This window comes from Ictalurus punctatus, chromosome 29 (genome assembly GCF_001660625.3).
Source record: "Ictalurus punctatus breed USDA103 chromosome 29, Coco_2.0, whole genome shotgun sequence".
NCBI lineage: Eukaryota > Metazoa > Chordata > Actinopteri > Siluriformes > Ictaluridae > Ictalurus > Ictalurus punctatus.
The window spans coordinates 11,152,856-11,174,557 of record NC_030444.2 but is presented as its reverse complement, the minus strand read 5'-3'; the positions used below and the strand labels follow the sequence as shown (position 1 = coordinate 11,174,557).

Below are 21,702 nucleotides of genomic sequence, written 5' to 3'. Positions count from 1 at the left end.
TCTTAATCTTTAAAGACCTTTTCTAAATTGTTTATCACTGTCTATGACCAAAGAATACAAAACAAAAAATCTGATGTAAAATTCAACAGTTTCCATATATTTTATAATAGCAAGTTAGTCGTGGCTTTTTGTTTTATGAGAAAACATTTTTGTGTTGTTTTTTTTTTTTCTTTCTTGGTACACAGCGAAAGGAAAGATAGTTGCTGCAATGGGCAAAGTTAGCTTAGCTACAGTATGTAGGTACCCTTCAAATAAAGTGCTAGCAATTGAAGAATACCGCTCATTACGGCAGAGCTGCCGTAATGCGTTTACAGTAGGCGTGGTGAAAAGTAAGGACTGTCGGAGACAAATGGGAGAGGATTAGAGAGACCGAGAGAGTTAAAAAGAGAGGCAGCAAGAAAATGGAAGGAGGTAGGGATCAAAGAAAGAAATGTAATGAGATATGAAGCAATGGGAGGATGCTAGGGATGAGGGAACAGAGGAGAGCGGCTTTAGAAAACGAAACGACACGACTGAGTGGGTTTCGCTGGAATCGAGCTGTTACAAAGTTTAGGGACTTCTTTTTCCCCTCCATCGAGCTGCTATAACTGCTGCCGTTTTGGATTTATTACTCCCTCACTGTAACATGTCCTAGACGTTCTCTCTCATCTAACTCAATGTCGGGAGTGATATTGGGGATACGGAGAGGGAGGAAAAATCTGAGACACAGCAAAAGGAGGACGAATGAGCAAACGTAGCTCTCGGAAAAAAAATAAATAAATAATTTTTCTTCAGTACCATTATTTCTCTGGATCATCTCCTTTGGTACTTTCATTAAAGAAAACGCCATATGCAGCCAAAATCCCATTGACAGCTGAGGAGGGAGATTTGATTAGTGTAATTTCAGAGAGACCATGAAGTGTGAGAGACCCATCAGTACAAAAAAAAACAAAAAACATTCAATATTCCATTTGAACCAATACACATGGTGCAGATTCATACATGCATAACTATAGACTCTATTCAATTTTGACATTAAATTGTAATATATAAATCTATCAGTCAAATAAGATTCATGATATGAGTCTCAACATACATCACAAAACATCAATGTGGTCATGTTACAATAAATGTTAAAGGGACCTAGTTTTCACAAAAATCTCTTAAAACCTTCAGTCATCCAATGGTTAGACGTCAGATTATTAAAATGTGCAGCTTTTCCACAAACCGTGTCAGGTTTTAACCCTCTGAGTTTGCAGTCTTTTAGGGAGGTAAGACCGAGGGTGGCATGTACTGTCCATGATAACAGTACACGACCAGTTAATTTTGGTTTAAAACGTTTTAAATCTGGTTAGTGGTGTGTTTAGGTATGTCTTGGATACAATTACGATGATACTTATCCAAATTTTTCAAAGGTTATGTGCATTTAGAAACAGGTTTATGACCGAGAGCATGCCTGTTGGCTAAAATCATAAAATTCGGATTGGTTTGACGATCGGAGGACAGGACTGACAGCTCTCAGAGTTTAGATCGAGGTTGGATTTGATTTGCTGTTAGGTGGTTAAATTCTGCTTGCCCTTGGGACTCTGTCTCTCTTCTTCTTTCTGGTTATCGCTATGGCTTATGGCTTTAACCCTTTGAGTTGAAAGAAACAAATTAACAGCCCCCTCCCTTTCTCACTGGCTGTGTCTCCCTCATTTATTCCCTTCTCTTCATTTACTTCTGCTGCTCTTTAGGTTGAACTAATATTTTCTCCGACACTAATTGACCTATTAATGTACAGACGGAAGAGGTCATATACTCTTTATGCATACTGTAGACCGAGATAAATATCCAAATCTCCAGTGTGTCTACAAAACAAATCCTTCTTGCTAATGATTTCTAAGAAATATGTGCTTCACTGACTCAGTATATTTAATCTGGAGGAGTAATTACGGAGGAGTCTAAAAGACTTTACATCTCAGATAATTTAGATATCTTCCAAATGTAATGCTTGACTAGAAGGCGGGGTGGGGGGTGGGGGGGTAATTCCATTAAGATGACAAATGTGTCAGTCTGACACACATAGAAATCTCTAATTCAGCATTTCAAACAAATTAATGTGGTTTACAATTTCATGCCTGAATTGGCGCTTAATAATTAATAGCATCACAAAGATTGCTTAGCGCTTTACAATTGACTCAAAATTTAGACTTCATTTCTCTCATTATGTAAAAATGACAAATCTAACGCTCCTGAGTTTTATAGTATATCTAGTGTATGATTGATATCGCTGGCCGAATACGGCCACTGCTTTTGCGTATGAAGAGAAAGGGAAGGTAAAAGGGGCAAAAAATATTCGTACTTCTTTAGAAATTAACCACCTACGGCATCACCAACGATAGTGCACACAAAGGGTGAGGGTGGGGGGGGGGGGGGGGGGGTCTGGCACTCAAAGGGTTAAAGTTGAGTCAATTTGAATGGGCAAATCGTTAAAGTGCAGTCCCTTTAACGTTTAAAGATGCTCATGATTATGAGCATAAGGTTTCAATCGCTCAAACTGTTATAATCTGGGAGTTCTTCCAACAAGATCATAGTTGGCTTAATGCTTCTTTAATATCTGAACGCTTATATAAAATCTATAACATGAATGAGAAGAATTCACAACAGCCAAGTACACTGGGATGTAGAGTAAGGGTAATAACCAGTGGGAAGGGTTGTATGCTGGCTGTTGCTGGGAGGTTAGGGGGATGTTATGTGCTGGTTATTGGTAGGGTTAATACTCCAAAGAGGTGCAGTCCCATACTGAGATGTGAAAAAGACACCTTTTAGAATCATTTTGGACACACTATACATGGTGTGCAGACCAATGTCCAAGAAGACTTACTTATATATCAATATAAAATAAGTTTTTCTGTTGTTTACAAGATTCATCTACATAACTGCCTAGAAACAGATCATGATCCTCAATTAAATAACAGTTTATCCATGTAGCACTTGTTTAAAAGATGCCCAATTGATTACTAGTATTATTAGTACACATTAACAAAGCTGGATAGTTCATTAATTTTCTCATTTTGGACCTTCTGTTGTCTGTTTGTCGCCAAATGCCTGGGAATTACAGCAAGCACTGATGGGTCTGCCCCTCTTTCAGAGATGTGGTTAAGTCAATTAGACGATTAGCTCATTAAGTGGGATTAATGGAGTTTATTACCTTTGTCGAGTAGCCACTCGTCTACTACCCGACCAAGTCTGTATGGGATTCTTTGTCTGGCAATAGCCAGGCGCTCATTATCAAAGTTCCCTTTAGAGAATTTGGAGAAAAAAAAAAAATAAAAGAAAAAAAACAAACAAACAAACAAACAAAAAAAAAAAACAAAAACAAATTCAACATCTTACAATCTCAATGTTCATAGGTCAAAGGGTTAGAAGTGAAATGTTGGAATAAAATGAAATAAACAGTTTAGCAGGTTATTAACTTTAAAATCAGCTTTAGTGTTTGCGAAAAAAAAGATGTTATGCTTTCTTTGGTTAAATGTATTTTTTTGTTGTTGTTCTTGGTTAGGAAGTTAACAAAGCTTTAGTTACCATGTGTTTTTAAAATAGTCGTTTAGTTATGAGGTAATGAGTTAAATATATATTTATGAAGAATTTAGAAATTCAGTGTTTACTTGGTCATAGTTACAGGAAAGGATCATTTTATAAATATAAACACATACAAAATGCTCACTTAAAAAAAGCAGCAATAATAATAATAAACATAGAATGCAGTGAATATACAGTATAATGTTGAACATTTTTCATAGTTTCACCAAAAGGAAGATATTTTCTGCCTTGTGTGTCCTATGAAATGAAAAAAAAACCCCAAAAAAACACACACACATTTCAATGAGCTTTGATAATTTAACCCAAAAGGAATAGCAGATTCCTTGCTGCTGTGAAGCTCATCAAAGATATATTCATTTTAAATATTGATTCAGTTTTACCACACCAAAACTGTTTAAATAAGGGGCAAAGCTGTGAAGGAAAAAGATGATAAGAAAACTTCAATACATGAAAACAGTGTCTGGATCACACAAACACACACATACACACACAGTATTTGATTGAGAATTTACATTGCTCACATCATCCTTTATTCTTGGCCAAAGCTGTACCACTAGGATGTTGAACATGGCATGTGCAATGACGAAATGAAGCAAAATACTGTTCACTATCAGCTTGAATTTGAACACAAATAGTGTTAAGTCTGAACGTTGCGTCAATATTTTGTGATGGAAAGTTATGCATATTCAGGTTACAGGTCAGGTTACATACGTTATAAAGTCGAATTTCCGTGTGTGCCACTGAGATTATGCGTATAATCACGGGACACTAAATCTAGGTCATAATACAAATCAAGTCGTAATGTGTGTGGGATGTATGTTATTTTTAATCAGGGTTTCAATGAGCTATTTTGAGTTTAATTAATGAAATAACACGGTAAAAATCTTTTTGGGAATTCGATGTGCACTCGTAAATAAAACATATCAATGGTTTAAAGGATAAGCTCATAGAGTTGATGGTTCGTAAACTAATATAATTACGTCTCACTTTAAGTTAAGTGCATTAAAATATCGGTATTAAATCCTACCTACCCACGTCTAAATTCACACCACTCCAATTTGTCAGGGTAAAATGAAGAAGCTAGCCTTGCTTGAATAATGTTTTTCACTACAGTGAAATAACAACACAGGGGATTGAACACAGCTGAATTACACTCAAGATGAATTCAATCCCCATGGTTTCTGTTTGAAATAAATAAGTAAGTAAGTAAGTAAGTAAATAAATAAATAAATAAACCTATCTCCTTAAACAAAAGGGACTTCTACGATGTTAGAAATGAAACGGGGGTGTATGCTGCAACAAAACAACAATCCAAAAGGCAAAATAAACTGAAAATAGTGAGAAAATACTACCCTTTTTGATTTGAAGATAGCAATGTAGAGTTATGATACTTTCTACGAAGGCCGTATGTATAATGAACTATGAATATAACATATAAAACATATCATGATGTTTTATAAGTCATTTTACACACTGCTCAATTACTTGGTTATAATGCATTATACAGTAACAGGAATATTTCCAATGAGGCTATTCACATGAAATTCTCACCAGACATCAGTAATAACTCAAGAGATCCGGAAATATAAAGAATTCACAACATTAAAGTCCATAAATAAAGTTATGTGTAATAAAGCGGAAAGACACAGGTAAAAAGTATTGAACACAATAACTGAATTTTTCAAAAATTCTTAGTGGAGAAGCCTTTGTTTGTAATGACAGCTTCAAGACACTTTCTGTATGAAGAAATGAATGGGCCGCAGTATTCAGGGGTGATTTTGGTCCATTCTTCCAAACATATTGTCTTTAAATCTTGTCCAATTGGATTCGAGTCAGGTGATTGACTAGGCCATTCTAACGCCTTGATTTTTTTCCTCTGAAACCAATTGAGAGTTTCCTTTGCTGTATGCTTTGGATCGTTGTCCTGCTGGAAGTCCACCCACGTCTCATCTTCAACATCCTGGTGGATAGCAGCAGATTCTTCTCAAGAATCTCCCGGTAAAGAATCCATTCATCGTTCCTTCAATTATATGAAGTCTGCCAGTACCATGCGACGGAAAACAGCCCCATACCACGATGCTTCCTCCGCCACACATAACTGTTGGTATAGTGTTTTGAGGGTGATGTGCAGTGCCATTTCTTTGCAGTGGACTGCATTGCCTAAATCTTCTCTGTGACGATGGCACCTGCTGCCTCCAAGTGTTTCCGGCGCTCTTTCTGAGAGGTCATTGGCTGGGCTACTCTTCTAACTTTTTTCAATTTATGGACTTTAATGTTGTGAATTCTTTATATTTCCAGATTTCTTGAGGTAATACTAATGTCTGGAGATATTTTCATGTGAATTACTGAAAAAAATGTTGACATGTCCAATACTTATTTCCCCCACTGTGTAATGTGTTATGAATTGTTTACAGTATGCATGTTAAGTAGGGTTTCATGACACATGGTATTACCAATATAATGTGTAATAAAGGTTTATTAAAATATTAACAGTAATAACGTTTTAAAAATATTTATGAGCAGTGAGAAATAGTTAAATCAAACAATAAATAACAGTATGCTTGCTGTTGGTACAAACGCTACTCATAATGTAGTAGGTTAAGAATTCATAATGAATAATTTGTGAAAGAAATGAGGCTTGCTCTAAAGTGTAGTGCAAGTTCAAAAAAAAAATGTGACAATGTGCATAATGCCTTATTCACTATAAATATGGTCTTCATAGAAAGTGCTAAGAAGATGAAGGAACTTCTGTGAAGCCTAAATTTTAATTCTACTATTTCTTTATTTTGGCCTGCGGGTGTGCTAACATTTGCACGGAACTGTATACATAGCCATTGCCAAACATAATACTTCTCCATAAACTTGAGTACTCGTTTTCTCTGCCTAGAAGCGACCAGTTTGAAACACAGCAATTAAATTCACCCTCAGTTTGATTTGCTTTCCCATTTTTCAGGTCCAAATTCAGATGATACTTCAAATATTTAATGATCTGTGTCTATATAGACAGAGAATTATTTCATTATTTCCTCTAATGACTGCAGTGTTGACTGTCCTTTAACCTTATACTCTATCCATCTCTCCCTTTGTTTTTCACTCTCACTGGAGACGTTCGGAAATCAAAGTTGTCAGTTCTTTAATTAATGGAAGCAATCTTTTCTTCTGTCACCCTCTTTCCTTCTCTCTCTCTCTCTCTCTCTCTCTCTCTCTCTCTCTCTCTCTCTCTCTCTCTCTCTCTCTATGAAGTCGCTTACTCCATTGCCACTGACTCTTTAACTGGTAGTGCAACTCGACTGCAAACGAACTAATCAAAACCTCTCCAAGGAGCTACCCAGAGTCCCTGGCTGGCTTCCAGGAATGGCAGCCACATGTATCAGTGCTGTATCATCTGTATCATCCTGAGTAAGTGAACTTCATTTGCAGGTAATTACAACCTTGTAAAAACATTTGGGGCACTGTCATGTAGGCTACATTCAGTATATTTTCATAGCCAGCTGCTCTGATCAGGTTTGGTTATGCAGTGTGCTTTCTGAAACATACTTTTAGATAAGTACATGTCTTATAATTTACAAACTGTGGACTGCTGGGTCTGTGTTTGAGATGCACCATTGATGTATATATGCAATGACATGAATCTATACTATATGGCCAAAAGTATGTGGAAGTCTGACCATTACACCCATGTGTGGGCCCTACTCAAACTGGCGCCACACAAAAATGGAGGAATGTCTTTGTAGAGTATGCTGTAACATTAAGATTTACCTTCACTGAGTGGTCTAAACATGTTCCAGCAGGGCAATGCCTCTGTGTACGAAGCGAGCTCCGTGAAGATATGGTTTGCCAAGATTGGACTGGAATCTCAAGTGGCCTGCACAGAGCCCTGACTCAACCCCAGTGAACATCTTTAGGATGTACAGGATATAATTTTGGCCATATAGTGTATATTCAGATTTAATCCTGAAGTGGGTGTGGCCTAAACAGGAAGGCCTATTGTTAACTAGAGATGTCCCCTGGGCTGTTTTTAATTGCTTGTGGAGTATTTTTTGTATCTGCCTCTGATATTGTGTAACTAATTTAGTTGGTTCGATTTTCCACAATATAAACAAACTAGTGACCAAATTTAAACCACCACAACCCTGACTAGACAGTTACTAAGTATGAAAGAATGAATGATTGAATGAATGCTGTAAATGAAATGGGTTTTTGTTTGTCCCATGAGCTTCATATTCAACCATTGGACTGGCCCACTCCAAAGTAAAAACAACTTTTACGTTGCATCCCAAAGAATCCCAGTCCTGATGTGCACCTCTAGTCTTGACCAGATGCTCTAAACAACAACAACAACAACAACAACAAACCCCAAAACAACCAATAAAATCCGAGTCCTTCAGAATGACCTAACATACTATAACCACAAATTCAGCAGAAATCATTTGCATACGCTGGTCAGTAGCTGTCCATGGTTCTGAAGAAATCAGCATTTATTGAAAAAGCTAAGCTCATGGAAAAAAGCCACACAGCATTTCTTTCGGATACCGAGAGGAAACAGGTGCAGAGATCAGCGTGAAATAGAGTATTATAGTTGTTTGCCACGCTATTTCAGATAACAGACTGTGCAGCAGTCTCAGAGATGATGTTAAACACACATTCCCATAGAGAGTAAGAGCAGAATCTCTCTAACTCGCTGAACTTCACACTGTTCTTTATGACTTTTCCAGTGTTGATGGGTTTCTGAGACGGTAAGTATTATAAAGTAGTGAATTAAAAGCAGTGGTGTGTGAGCAGCACTCTGCTGGCCAGATTAATCCATGGATCTTTCTGCTGATTACCAAAACACTGCCAGCCATATTCATCCATCCTCACCGTCTCAATGCTACCCGGCTTAGTTATATCTATCCATATATCCAACACACACCAACACACACTTTCTTAGGAACATTATATTAATACAAGGTAGAGCCTCCCTTTGCTCTCAAAACAGCCTCAGTGCTTCGTGACATGGATTCCACAAGACGTTGAACATTCCTTTGAGATTCTGTTTCATGTTGACATGACAGTGTCCCACAATTCCTGCAGATTTTTCAGGTGCACTTTCATCCTGCGAATCCACCGTTCTAACACATCCCAAAGGTGTTCTATTAAAATCCGATCCGGTCACTGAGAAGGCCACTGAAGAACATTGAACACATTGTTATGTTCATGAAATTAGTTTGAGATTACTTTTGCTTAGTGACATGGTGCATGGTGAGGCACTGGAAGTAACCATTATATCTTCATCCTGGAAGTAACCATTAGAAGATGGTAAATTGTGGTTGTGAAGGGATGCACATGGTCAGCAACAATACTCAAATAGACTGTGGCATTCAAGTGATCATTGATTGATATTAACGGGCCCAAAGTGTGCCAAGAAAACCTTCCACCACCTCCACCAGCCTGGAGGCAGACTGGATCCATGGAGTCATGGTGTTGGTGCCAAACTCTGATCCTAACATCTGTGTGGTTCAGCAGAAATCGAGATTCATCAGACAAGGCTACATTTTTCCAGTCTTCAGCTGTAGAGTTTTGGTGAGCCTGTGCCCAGGCAGTCTCAGCTTTCTGTTCTTGGCTGAAGGAAGTGAAACCTGACGTGGTCTTCTGCTATTGTAAACCATCCGCCTCAAAGTTCGATCAGTTGAGATGCTTTTCTGCTCACCACAATTGTACAGAGCAGATATTTGAGTTACTGTAGCCTTTCTGTCTGCTCGAACCAGTCTGGCCTTTCTCCGTTGACTTCGCTCATCAACAAGGTGTCCACAGAACCACCGCTCACTGGATGTTTTTTCTTTATTGCACACTTCTGAGTAAACCCTAGAGACTGTCATGCATGAGAAATACTCAAACCCACCCTTCTGACACCAACGATCATGTCACGATCAAAAAATCACTGAGATCACATGTTTCTCCCCCCCATTCTGATGGTTATTGTGAGCATTACCTGAAGCTGCTCGACCACATCGGCATGATTTTATACGTTGCACTAACGCCATGCAATCGGCTGATTAGATAATTGCATGAATGAGTAGGTGTTGACGTGTTCCTAATATAGTTCTCAGTGAGTGCATACTTGTAGAAAAATAAGTATTAACATATACTGTAGTGTTTTATTTAAACATGGACTTTTCTTCATGTTTTCGTAAAACACTGGTTTGAAAATAAATTTGATAAAGTTTCCTTTGTAGATGACCTGTTCCTTTATGCATAGCATTTTCAGCTCTTTAATATTAGGTTTTTACATGTTTTCAACAGGGTTGAGACTGAGATGACTGAGATTAATATAGCCATGATGAAATATTTCAGTTTGGGTTTCCCCAACCATTCGAATGTGTTTTTGGGGTGGAAATATTCACCCAATGTCCAAGATGTCCACCCATTAACCTCTTAGAAGAGGCCACCAGGTTTTTTATTCTAGAGCAGGGGTGTCCAATCTTTTCCGGAAAGGTGCGGTGTGGGTGCAGGTTTTCATTCCAACCAGGCAGGAGCCACACCTGAGTTTATTGAAAGCTAAGATCAACTAATTAAACAGGTGGAATCAGATGTGGCTCCTGCTTGGTTGGAATGAAAACCTGCACCCACACCGGCCCTTTGCGGATAAGACTGGACACCCCTGCAGTCTAGAGTATAAAGTAGTTTATCTAAATGTTTGTGTAGAGAATTTGAATCTGTGTCACCACTTTTGCCCATAATTAAATCTTTTTATTATTTATTAAAAAAAAAAAATCACATCTGTATACAAAAACAAATGAATCTATTTATTGGAAAACATTCATAAAGGACAGTCAGGCCTGTGGCATTTTTAGCGAGATTAGACTAACGGGAAAAAAAAGCATGTAAAGTCAGACAGAGAACGAGACAGATATAGAGAGTGAAAGGCAAAGAGAGAGGCAATAATAGTGTGCATGTCCCTGGGGAACCATCTGCCTCAGTTTATTAAGGTGACCTAAACAGCAAACCATTTCAGCTTAGTTTCGGACAGAAAGACAAACACTCTATGAGGGAAGAAAGACCCAAGAGGATGCACTGGACAAACAAAGCAATACAACAAACTCACCCAAAGCCCCGATGTCTGGCAAGCGTTTTGTCTTTTCTGTTTTGATATTCAACACCGGGATTCATCATATATCCTCTATTGCAAACCAACTAAAACCTGATGCTAAATAATTTACCGAATGACAAAACGCTATTGATTTATAAACAAAAATAAAATCTGCAGTTAAGTTACATTTCTGAGCCTAAGCATAAGGAGGCACTTTGCACTCCATCAGGCAGTTGTTAAATGTTGGATGTGCTCCATCTGCTCCATTCCTGGGGTGATTTCTACCCCTCTAACTGGGTCAGGGTTTAATCATTCCCATTTGAAAGAACTCTCCATCTTTATTCTCTATATTTTCAAGCCTTATCCTGCTGGAAGAAGCAAGCAAGTTTTGACCAACGTCATTCTAGAGTGTAAAGTAGTTTTCTTTTTCTTTTTAATGTTTAAGAGAATTTGAATCCTTAAGGGTCCCATTTGTGCCGGCTCTTTTGAAGAGTCATCTGGAATGGCCTGAACACTAAAAACACAAAAGGTTTCGTATAATAAGTTTATTCTGTGTAAAAGTGTTAACCAACCAAAGAAAAAATGAAACCCCCCCCCCTTTTTTTTCTTTCTTGGAAGCATACATACACTGTACACTTAATTGTAATACTGTTTAATGTTTATACTCATCTCCTTATCCAGTTTTTCCAATTAAAATACACACTCATCTCAATCCATTCCATCACCTTTTGCTCCGACTAGAGTCAAACCGAAGACATACACGCCCTTGAACACCCTAACTCTCTCTTTCTCTCTCTCAAACACACACACACAGGAATGCTTGGAGGATTGCAATGCAAATGCACTCTCATTGATGTCAAAATACAAAACAACAAAAACATCAAAGCTCTCAGGAGATCCGGAGGTGAGGGCGTACTATAAAAAGAGTAAACTCAGCCTTGAGGTTCTCCTCATCCGTAATTCTCTCCTAATGCCATGTTTAACATCACAAAGCCCAAGCAGCCAGTGCTTGCCATTACACTTGCACTGTTACCGTGGAGATGTGTAAGTCGGCTGCTCAGCGATGATGGATGATGGAAGGTTCGACCTTTTCCAGACACAAAATGAGAGAATGAGTGTGGACAGGCTGAGATAAGGAAGATCTCAGCCCTATCTCTGTCACTTTTTCTTTCTCTCCCTTTCTCTCTCTCTCTCAAATACAAATATTCTGTTCTAATCTACATCAACACAAGCTAAACCAGCTCACATTTAAAAACCAACTCCAATATGATCAGTGCTCATTTGAAATCGACCCAGCAAAATAACCTGTAACAGTGCTGACAAGCACACGACAAACAAACTATGCATAGTTCAGTGACTTGAGTTTTCTAAACAAGAACCATAGCTTCTGGAGCAGATCGTCTTTTCCAATCACACCGGAAAATTGCATTTACGCAACTTATTTAGCAGCCATCAGCTCATCCGATCAGAGATTAGCTATAAGGCAAGAGACCTTAGCTCAAACCCAACAACACGGCTTGTTTAAAGTCAACAAAGGAAACAATGTTTAAAGACAAACAAACAAAGAGGTGTGAAGTGCTCTCTCCGCATAACGTATCTCATCTGTTTAGAGTCCATATCGCTAGTCTGAAGTGGAAACAAAGCATAACCACTTCAAACTCTCTTATTTATAACTATGGGGACATTTGCATGCAAGGAATGTTTGTTTCTACAGTAGCTTGATCAATTTTAGCTGAATACCCCTGATCTACACAGTCCTTTGTTTAAAGTACTGTATATTCTTGTGATTCCTGAATCACAATAGCTTGTGATTATGAAGACAAATTGCAACACTATTAACTGGAAAACCCTAGCAGGCAGAGAGGAAAATAAATTATTTTACCTCTAAAAAACTAGAAACGTAGTGTCACCACATTACCAATATAGTTAATGAGTTTTTTACAGACCAGAGATCACCTACTATACAGTATATAAAGTCTACATATATATATATATATATATATATATATATATATATATATATATATATATATATATATATATATATATATATATATAGTGAAAGTGAAAGTAGTACTAAGTCTGTCATTTACTTATTTTATTTATTTGTTTATTTTTTTTATAGACCGTAGTCTCCCATATTGCTGTAGGAAAGACTCAAAACCCATGGCTTTGGCTAGACTGTAAATATTGGCACCTCGGCAGTATCCTATAATTTCGAGGACACAATTTTGGTCCTCACAAAGGGCTAAAAATGTACACCCACTCATACACACATACAAGACCGGATTCTATTATTAAGCTTCCTTAGACGCCTTCATTATCCAGATAATATAATTTGTGAAATTAAAAAAAGAAACTTAAAAAAAAAAACAAAACAAAGAAACTCATTTAGAAGCAAACACACTCCAATTTTCACAGTTTTGGTGTGGTAACATGGAAAACTCATTTCAATAACAATCAACAGCAGCATAACATTATATTCCTATTACAGTTCAAAAGATTTCCAATTAAGACCTGGTGTGATCGTGGTAAAAAAAAAAAAGACAGAAAAAATCTTCCTTTTCTGCAGTACGGTGAATATATATCTACTGCCTCAGACAGAGACAGGGACAAAGAGAGAGAAGAATAAAAAAGAAGAAAAAAAAAAAGAAATCGTGTATATGTGCGTGTTAGGTGAGTGCATATTGTTTTCCTTGCAGGTGCTTATATGGATGATTTATACCATCACAGCTTGACTCACACACACACTCTGCATGCATATAAAGTCTCCCCCGTGGCTGCGTTCAACACTACTTATTTGTTTATTAATACTTTCGGTGTGCAATGTTAGTCATTTCCAATTCACGCCCACTATCTAACACTCGGCAGCGTGGTAGCTGCTAATGTGCTTCCTCCATGACACATGTATCCTCGTCACTGCATCTTTTAGATTCTTATCTAGCCTCTATGAGTAGTCAGAAAACGAAGAACTCGCTATTATCATGCTGTATGGAAGGGAAACAATGGATTAAAATCTGTCTTTATCGCATCATTCCCTTGTAGTGAGAACATGATCACTGATTATTGAGGGAGGGGGAAGGGGGAGGGGGGAGGGGGGAGCTGTGACATCAATAGAATGATGCGATCTTTGAAATTGTCATTTAAAACCGTTCTTGCGATTCGTGCGATTGGTGAGTGCGTATAAAGTTTTTCTTCTCTCTCTTTCTGTGCTTTTAAGACGAGACACTAGAAGTGAACAGGTTTTTTTTTTTTTTTTTTTTTTTTAAATGTAGATTTCACAACCAATCAGTCCAGCTCTTTGTTACATTTATTCATGCAAATGGTGGTTCATTTACATAAACATGCATGAATTTGCATACATAATCAAAACAAAAATCTCAATTCTTTGGATGAAGTTAGAATCAAAATGTTTATTTCACTGTCATGACACACTCAAGATGAATAATTTTACAGATCCGTTTGTTAGAAAAAAAACATCCCATTTTTTGTTTATCCAAGAAATTAGCATGTGATGTTATATATATATATATATATATATACATATATATATACATATATATATATATATATATATATATATATATATATATATATATATATATATATATATATATATATAAAACGTGTTCATGTAATTTTTTTTCCGGTCTGACATCTAAAATAAATCTAATGATCAGCATATTGTGGGGAATTCCTCTATAATACGGTTAAATATGGATAGGAACCAACGTGTCAAGCGTATCTAGTGAAGGTCATCGAAAAAACTGAATATAGAGGGAAAATAATGGTAAAATACAATGCGGTTTAATGTGTTTCCTCTCGAGTAAGTGGTGTTTATATGGCTTGTGAAGGAAATGGAGATGTCTATCATCTTGATACACAGATTATCATATGTATGAGGAGACAAGCTTTACAGGGATATATGACATGACGTGATTGTGTCAAGTGGGCGGAGCTTAAAGCCTTATTCAAAGTTTGATGTTAAATGCAAGTGGATTAAAATCAGTGAAATAAACATTTTTTCCAAAAAATTCTGTCCAAACTCAAATGTCCGATACAACTTCTAGTGTTTTTGCCTTAAACAATCGTGAATTTCTGCACCGTTTGTTCATGAAATTTCCTGTTACATTGCCTAACCCGATCGTATAAAAGTGTGTGCGCCCCCTACCTGATGGGAAGCGCTCGATGACGGGCTGGTTGTCCACCTGCAGTGTTGCGTTGCCGCCGCTTCTAGTAAAGCGGACCACGTGATATTTGCCATCGCTCACCACCACTCCGTTCTCCTCGATCGCGATGTCGTCCGTTCCCACGTTGAAGATGACGCCGATCTTCCCCCGCTCCTGAGTCACGGAGAGAGAGAGAGAGGGACAAATCCAGTTTAAATTACCTTTATAGTATAGATGGATATAAAATCGAGTGCAAAAGTCTGTGTCGCCTTTGGATGATTGTTGTATATTGTGGACAGTAATGATGTGTCGATTTCTCTCCCTCTTTTGTCTTTCTCTCAATTCCACTTTCTATTTCTGCCATTCTCTTCGTTTCATCCCTCCTTTTCGTTTCTCTTTCCATTTCTATAACTCATCCTTTCTTTCAGTTTCTTTCCTTCTCTCTCTCTCTCTCATTTTTATCTTTCTCTCTCTCTCCATTTCTGTTAATCTCTTCATTTTCCCTCTCTCTCTGCATTTCTCTCATTTCTATTTCTCTCTCTCCATTTCTGTCAATCTCTCTTTTTCTATCCCTCTTTCTGTCTCTCTCATTTCTATTTCTCTCTCTCTCGCTCTCTATATCCATTTCTGTCGGTCTCTCTTTTTCTATCCCTCTCATTTCTATCTTCTTCTCTCCCTCCATTTCTCTACATTTCTGTTAATCTCCTCATCCCCCCATCTCTCTCCCTCTCCACTTCTCTCCATTTCTGTCAATCTCTCTTCTTCTATCCCTCTTTCTGGCTCTCTCTCATTTCTATTTCTCTCTCTCTCTTGGCCTCTATATCCATTTGTCAATCTCTCTTTTTCTACCCTTCTTTCTGTCTCTCTCTCTCTCTCCTTTCTATTTCTCTCTCTCTCTCTCTCTCTCTCTCTCTCTCTCTCTCTCTATATATATATATATATATATATATATATATATATATATATATATATATATATATTTCTGTCAATCTCTCTTTTTCTATCCCTCTCATTTCTATCTTTTTCTCTCCCTCCATTTCTCTACATTTCTGTTAATCTCCTCATTCCCCCATCTCTCTCCCTCTCCACTTCTCTCCATTTCTGTCAATCTCTCTTCTTCTATCTCTCTTTCTGTCACTCTCTCATTCCTATTTCTCTCTCACGCGCTCGCTCTCTCTCCATTTATGTCCATCTCTTTTTCTAGCCTTCTTTCTGTCTCGCTCTCTCTCTCCTTTCTATTTCTCTCCCCCTCTCTCTCTCTCTCGCTGTCTATATCCATTTCTGTCAATCTCTCTTTTTCTATCCCTCTCATTTCTATCTTTTTCTCTCACTTCATTCCCCCCCATTTCAGTTAATCTCTTCATCCCCATCTCTCTCTCTCTCTCTCTCTCTCTCTCTCTCTCTCTCTCTCTCTCTCTCTCTCTCTCTCTCTCTCCACTTCTCTCCATTTTGGTCAATCTCCTTTTTCCTTAATTTTACAATCCTCTTTCTATCTCACTCTCATCTCTACATCCCTTTCTTTATCATTTTTAATTTATTTCCCTCTACCCCATTCTTTGCCACCTCTCTCTCTCTCTCTCTCTCTCTCTCTCTCTCTCTCTCTCTCTCTCTCTCTCTCTCTCTATCTCTCTCTCTCTTAATTTCCATCACCATCATAATTGCCTCTCCCCTTTCTTTCCCTCTTTATTCCTTCCCCTCCTCTCTCATTTACTCTCTCACTTCTCTCTAGGTGTCTCTGGGAGGTTTTCCATGCCACTCTCGTGTGTCTGTTCATTGGATCTACATTTCTGTATATTGATGTAGAAATATAACTAACCTGAGTGGTATGTATTGCTGTACTGATTACTGAAATTTAAAGCAAACAAACCACTGGAGTAAAAAAAAAACTTGCAGGTAAAGCAGTGACTTACACAAGCTTCTTAATATTCTCCTGAAAACTGTTTAAATCACTCAACAGTAAGGAATATTTCTCAGTAGACTGAAGCCCGGCTCTTTTTATATCTATTAGTGTTGACAGCCACCTACTGCTTACACTTCATTATAGTGTCTCCTACTCACTCTCATTTTCTCCTTCTCCCCCTCCCTCCAATCCCTCTATCTTATCCTTCCCCTCTCACTCCTCCATTCACTCACTCCTTCTCACTGTGCTTCTGCCCTTTCTGTCAGCAAAGGTCAAAGTCATTTACAGAGTTGCAGAGAGAGAGACAGAACGATCAAGGGAGAAAGAGGGGAGAGAGACAGAGAAACAGACAGACAGATAGAAGGTGCTAGAGAGAGAGAGAGAGAGAGAGAGAGAGAGAGAGAGAGAGAGAGAGAGAGAGAAAGGGAGATAGAGACAGAAATACAGACAGACAGATAGATAGATAGATAGATAGATAGATAGATAGATAGACAGATAGATAGATAGATAGATAGATAGATAGACAGCGAGAGATTGAAAGGCAGACAGACAGACAGATCGAGAGAATGAGAGACAGACATACAGAGAGAGAGAGATAGATAGGGAGAGACAGGGAGAGATAATAGATAGATAGATAGATAGATAGATAGATAGATAGATAGATAGGTACTAACGTATAATGATGATTTTGATGTGAAAATAAACGTTCACTTCCTCATAGCACAATAAGACAACAGACAGCGCTAAGGATTTTGTAATACACCTATACATCAAAAATGCATAGTTTCCAGTCTACCTCCATCTCTTATTGATATAACTTGGTCATTTTATGAAATGAGTTATATTCATAAACCATGACACATCAAGACATTACTTTTTATAGTTAAAGTATGGCCTTTAGGCAGTTCATCACTATTCATGAAATAATTCTAAGGGAATGAAAAAGTGGCTAAAGCGATTAAAAAGTTATTTAATTGAGCAAATGGAAGCAGAGGTTGCTGGAAAATTAGTGATGAACCTAATCACAGGGTATTTTATGCATATTATCCTCCTACACGTTGGTTAAAAGGAGATATTCCAGTACAGTTAACTCTTTATTCCAGAAAAGTGTCAGTAATATTACCCAGATAAATATAAATTCTGCTACATACAGATGCATGTAAAAACATTAGATAAGGAGTGATGTAATGTTTGTCAGAGACAAACTGCAACCAGTTATGATCTAGCAGTAAAGCTGAGCTGTTTTCCAGCAGTAGAAGTATGGCTGTCTTATCTAGAAGCTCAGAAAGCTTTATTGGGTAAGAATACATGGGTTTGTTGTGCTGTACACATACATACGGCAGGAAAGCACAGCTCTTATTCTCCTGGAAGCACACAGCAAGTCTGGCTCATTATGTCTGCTTCTCCCCTAAGAGTTAATCCCACGCTGCAAGGAAAACTATCTATAGGATAAAGTGGAAGAGAGAATGATAGTGAATGTATGAGACAGGGAAAGAGAGGAAGGAAATAAGAGGGCGAAATAAAGAACGTATGAGAGAGAAGAGAAAGAGATTTACATAATTCTCGTTTGTGTTCTGTAACATTAATTCCTTGTCTCCGAGTTACAGGGTTTTAAATCTGGTCTTACTTCCCCAACCATGACATTTTAATGCCTGTTTACCCTCGAATCAACCCCAACTGACCTTAAGTTCGTTTTTAAAAGCACTGCTATTGTGTTGGAACAAGACAGTTTACCAGATTGGTAACGCATTTAATTCACTGATTTAATTAACATTACACTTAGCTTTGATTGAAGCTAAGTGTAAGTAAAGTTAACAATGCAACAAAGTAATTTATCACATGTACTAATTAACATTTGTTAAATGGACTGATTCATTTACACAGGGATTGACTGATTTAAATCTATGAAAGTCCACAAATGATGAAAAATTTAATTACAGCATGTTTGTACACTTGATAGATAACTGGATTGGATAAATGTTGGTTTATGAATGAGTGATTATTTGGCATACTTGCTAATGTGTATGGTTTGTTCATGAGACACATTACATACAAAGCTTTAGCATTACATTTATATAATATCCAGTGATGACTGAAAACACTCAATATCATTTGAGGCTCATCACACACATCAATTCACCTTTAAACACCGACATTCACTGTCAAAGACAATTATTCATCATCAAACAACAACAATTTCTAGCAAACGCACATTCAACACCAAGCCCCTACATTTCTTTTTTCTTTTCTTTTCTTCTTTTTTTTTTTAAACTAAGAAATCCTCCAGCATACACCAATATTCACCATGGAACACCACTGTTCACTGAACTACTAATATTCACCATCAGGTATCATCATTCTACATCAATTAACATTTAAACATGATCAAACACTAATATTCACCATCAATCTCTGGTATCCCCACTTTAAACACCATTATTTACCATCATATCACCAATTTTCTTCAACAAACACTAACTTTAACCCTCAGCGTCCCAGCCAAATGAATTCAACAAACACAATCACCAGAAAAATACCAAATGCCTCCAATAAACACTGCCATTTACCAACAAACAGTAACATTTAACACCAACTTTTACCATCAAACACAAATATTTACCTACAAATACCATCATTCTCTATCTAACGACACTCAAACATTAATATTACCAATCAATTGCCGGTATTTCCCATATACAAACCATCAGCTACCATCAATAAATAACATTCTGCAGTAAACACCAATATTTCATTCCACTAGCCATATTCACTGTCAATTCATAGCATGCACCATCCATCACCACCAATCAAATACCAATACTTATGAACATTCACCATAAAAATACCAAATTCTGCCAACTAACACGAACCTTTACAATCAAACATCAATATTTACCTACAAACACAACCATTCTCCATCTAACAACCTCCAAACACCAATATTACCAATTAATTTGACCAATCAGCTGATATTCACCCATTATACACCAATACTTCAATCAACATTCACCATGAAAATACCAACCTGCTCCAACAAGCACAAACATTTACCAACAATATTTTCCATCAACCAACTTTTACTATCAAACACCATCAATCTCTCTCAAACCACATTCACCATCAAACACCAATGTTCACGCATCAAACACTGAAATTCTCCAACAAATACAAATATTAACCACCAAACACCAGCATTCACCGCCAAAAACCATCATTCTCCATCATACAACACTGCAGTGTTAAATGATCCCACTAGCCATATTCACTGTCAACAAACACCGATTTTCATCCATTAAACACCAACAGTTATCAATGTTCACCAGATTCCTCCACCAAACATAAACCTTTACCAACAAACAACATTTATTACCAACATTATTCATAAATGAACTATTACCATCAAAAACCTAATACCTTTCAAACACTTCCATTCTCCATCAAACCACATTCAACATCAAACATCAGTGTTCACTCATCAAGCACTAACATACATTACCAAACACTGGCATTTCTTTTTTTAAACACCAGCATTCACCATCACCAACTTCTTCCAACAAACACGAACATTCTTCACCCACCTACTGATGTTTACTGTTAACAAACAAAATCCACAATCCAACGTTGATATTCACCCAACACGTATCAATATTCAACATAAAACAGACTAGCCTTCTCCAACACACACCAACATTCACCAGCACACCAACATTCTTCATCAAACAGCAATATTCAAATATCTTTACAATGTTTAGGTGAAATAACTGAAAAGGCAAATAAACCAGTGTTACTGGTCTTGTTATTTAGGAAACTCTCCAATAATCACACATCGTCCGCAGATTTGGAAAGCTACAGGATTTTGCACATTCAAGTAACAACAACAAAAAAGGATTAGTTATAAATATTCTGTTATTCAAGTGAAAACCTACAATTTGCCCAGTGAGTGGTAATGAGGCATTGACGTTAAGCAAAATGTGTTTAATGGGGCATGACCAAGACAAACTCAGAAGCACACAGGAAGTTATTTATTCATTCATTCTGTCCAATGAGGCATTTCCTGGACAACTGAGAGACGCATTAAAACACAACTTGAAAGTGTTCCTGGAACAAAAACGTCCACCGTGGGGCCCTTGATACTGTATATGGAAAAAATCTTAGGTGTTCTGAATCAAAGTCATATTCTACTACTTTTACTCTCTTTAAGAGAATGTTCAGTTCTCTTATCCGCTTGATAAAATGTTCATACTATTAAGATATACCACAACACTGTTGAAGTCTTGAATTTGATTGGTCAGAAGGTGTTGATTAATTTTCTATAACAACAGCTTGGAGTGAAGTTCTGCCTGTAATTCTTTATGTCTATCCATCCACCCATCCATTTTCTATACCGCTTATCCTACTGGGTCATGGGGAACCTGGAGCCTGTCCCGGGGAGCATCAGGCACAAGGCGGGGTCCACCCTGGACAGGGTGCCAATCCATCACAGGGCACAATCACACATCTATTCATACACTATGGACACTTTTGACATGCCAGTCAGCCTACAATGCATGTCTTTGGACTGGGAGAGGAAACCGGAATACCCTGAGGAGATAGGGAGAACATGGAAGCTACACAGAGGTAGTAGTAGGAGTAGTAGGCAAACACTGAGGCAGTAGTAGTGCTGACTACTAAGCCACCCTGCCCTACATCACACCATCCCATCGATGATTATTTTCCTATAACAGTAAGCCCCTAGGTGTTTTACGACTTTGTTATTTCAATTAATTTTTTGGCTTAACTTTCAGAAAACCACTGAGTAGGTGGCTATATTTTACAGATGGGATGTGTGTGTGTGTGTGTATGCATAAATGTAGGAAAAAAAAAGAAGAAGTGTTAGTCCATTAGACTGAGAAGCGTTAAAAGAGTAAATAAGAAAGTTGGCTTGATGATGCAAAAAGGCCTTTAGGTAGGCTCCTTTGATGATATGAAGACGTTCGCTGTGCCTCATTTAAATACTCAAT

At 37.5% G+C, this 21,702-nt stretch overlaps 1 protein-coding gene across 3 annotated transcripts in view; it reads right to left on the bottom strand.

Annotated features, from left to right (window-relative positions):
• nrxn2b (neurexin 2b) overlaps window positions 1-21,702 on the bottom strand; it is a 659,496-nt gene that overhangs the window by 34,347 nt on the left and 603,447 nt on the right. For all 3 annotated transcript variants that reach the window (XM_047152219.2, XM_017461810.3, XM_053677578.1), the window contains 2 exons: window positions 14,805-14,976; window positions 3,173-3,262 (listed from right to left, as the gene is read on the bottom strand). In XM_047152219.2, the coding sequence (XP_047008175.1) occupies window positions 3,173-3,262; window positions 14,805-14,976 (262 nt within the window). The remainder of the gene's footprint in view (window positions 1-3,172; window positions 3,263-14,804; window positions 14,977-21,702) is intronic.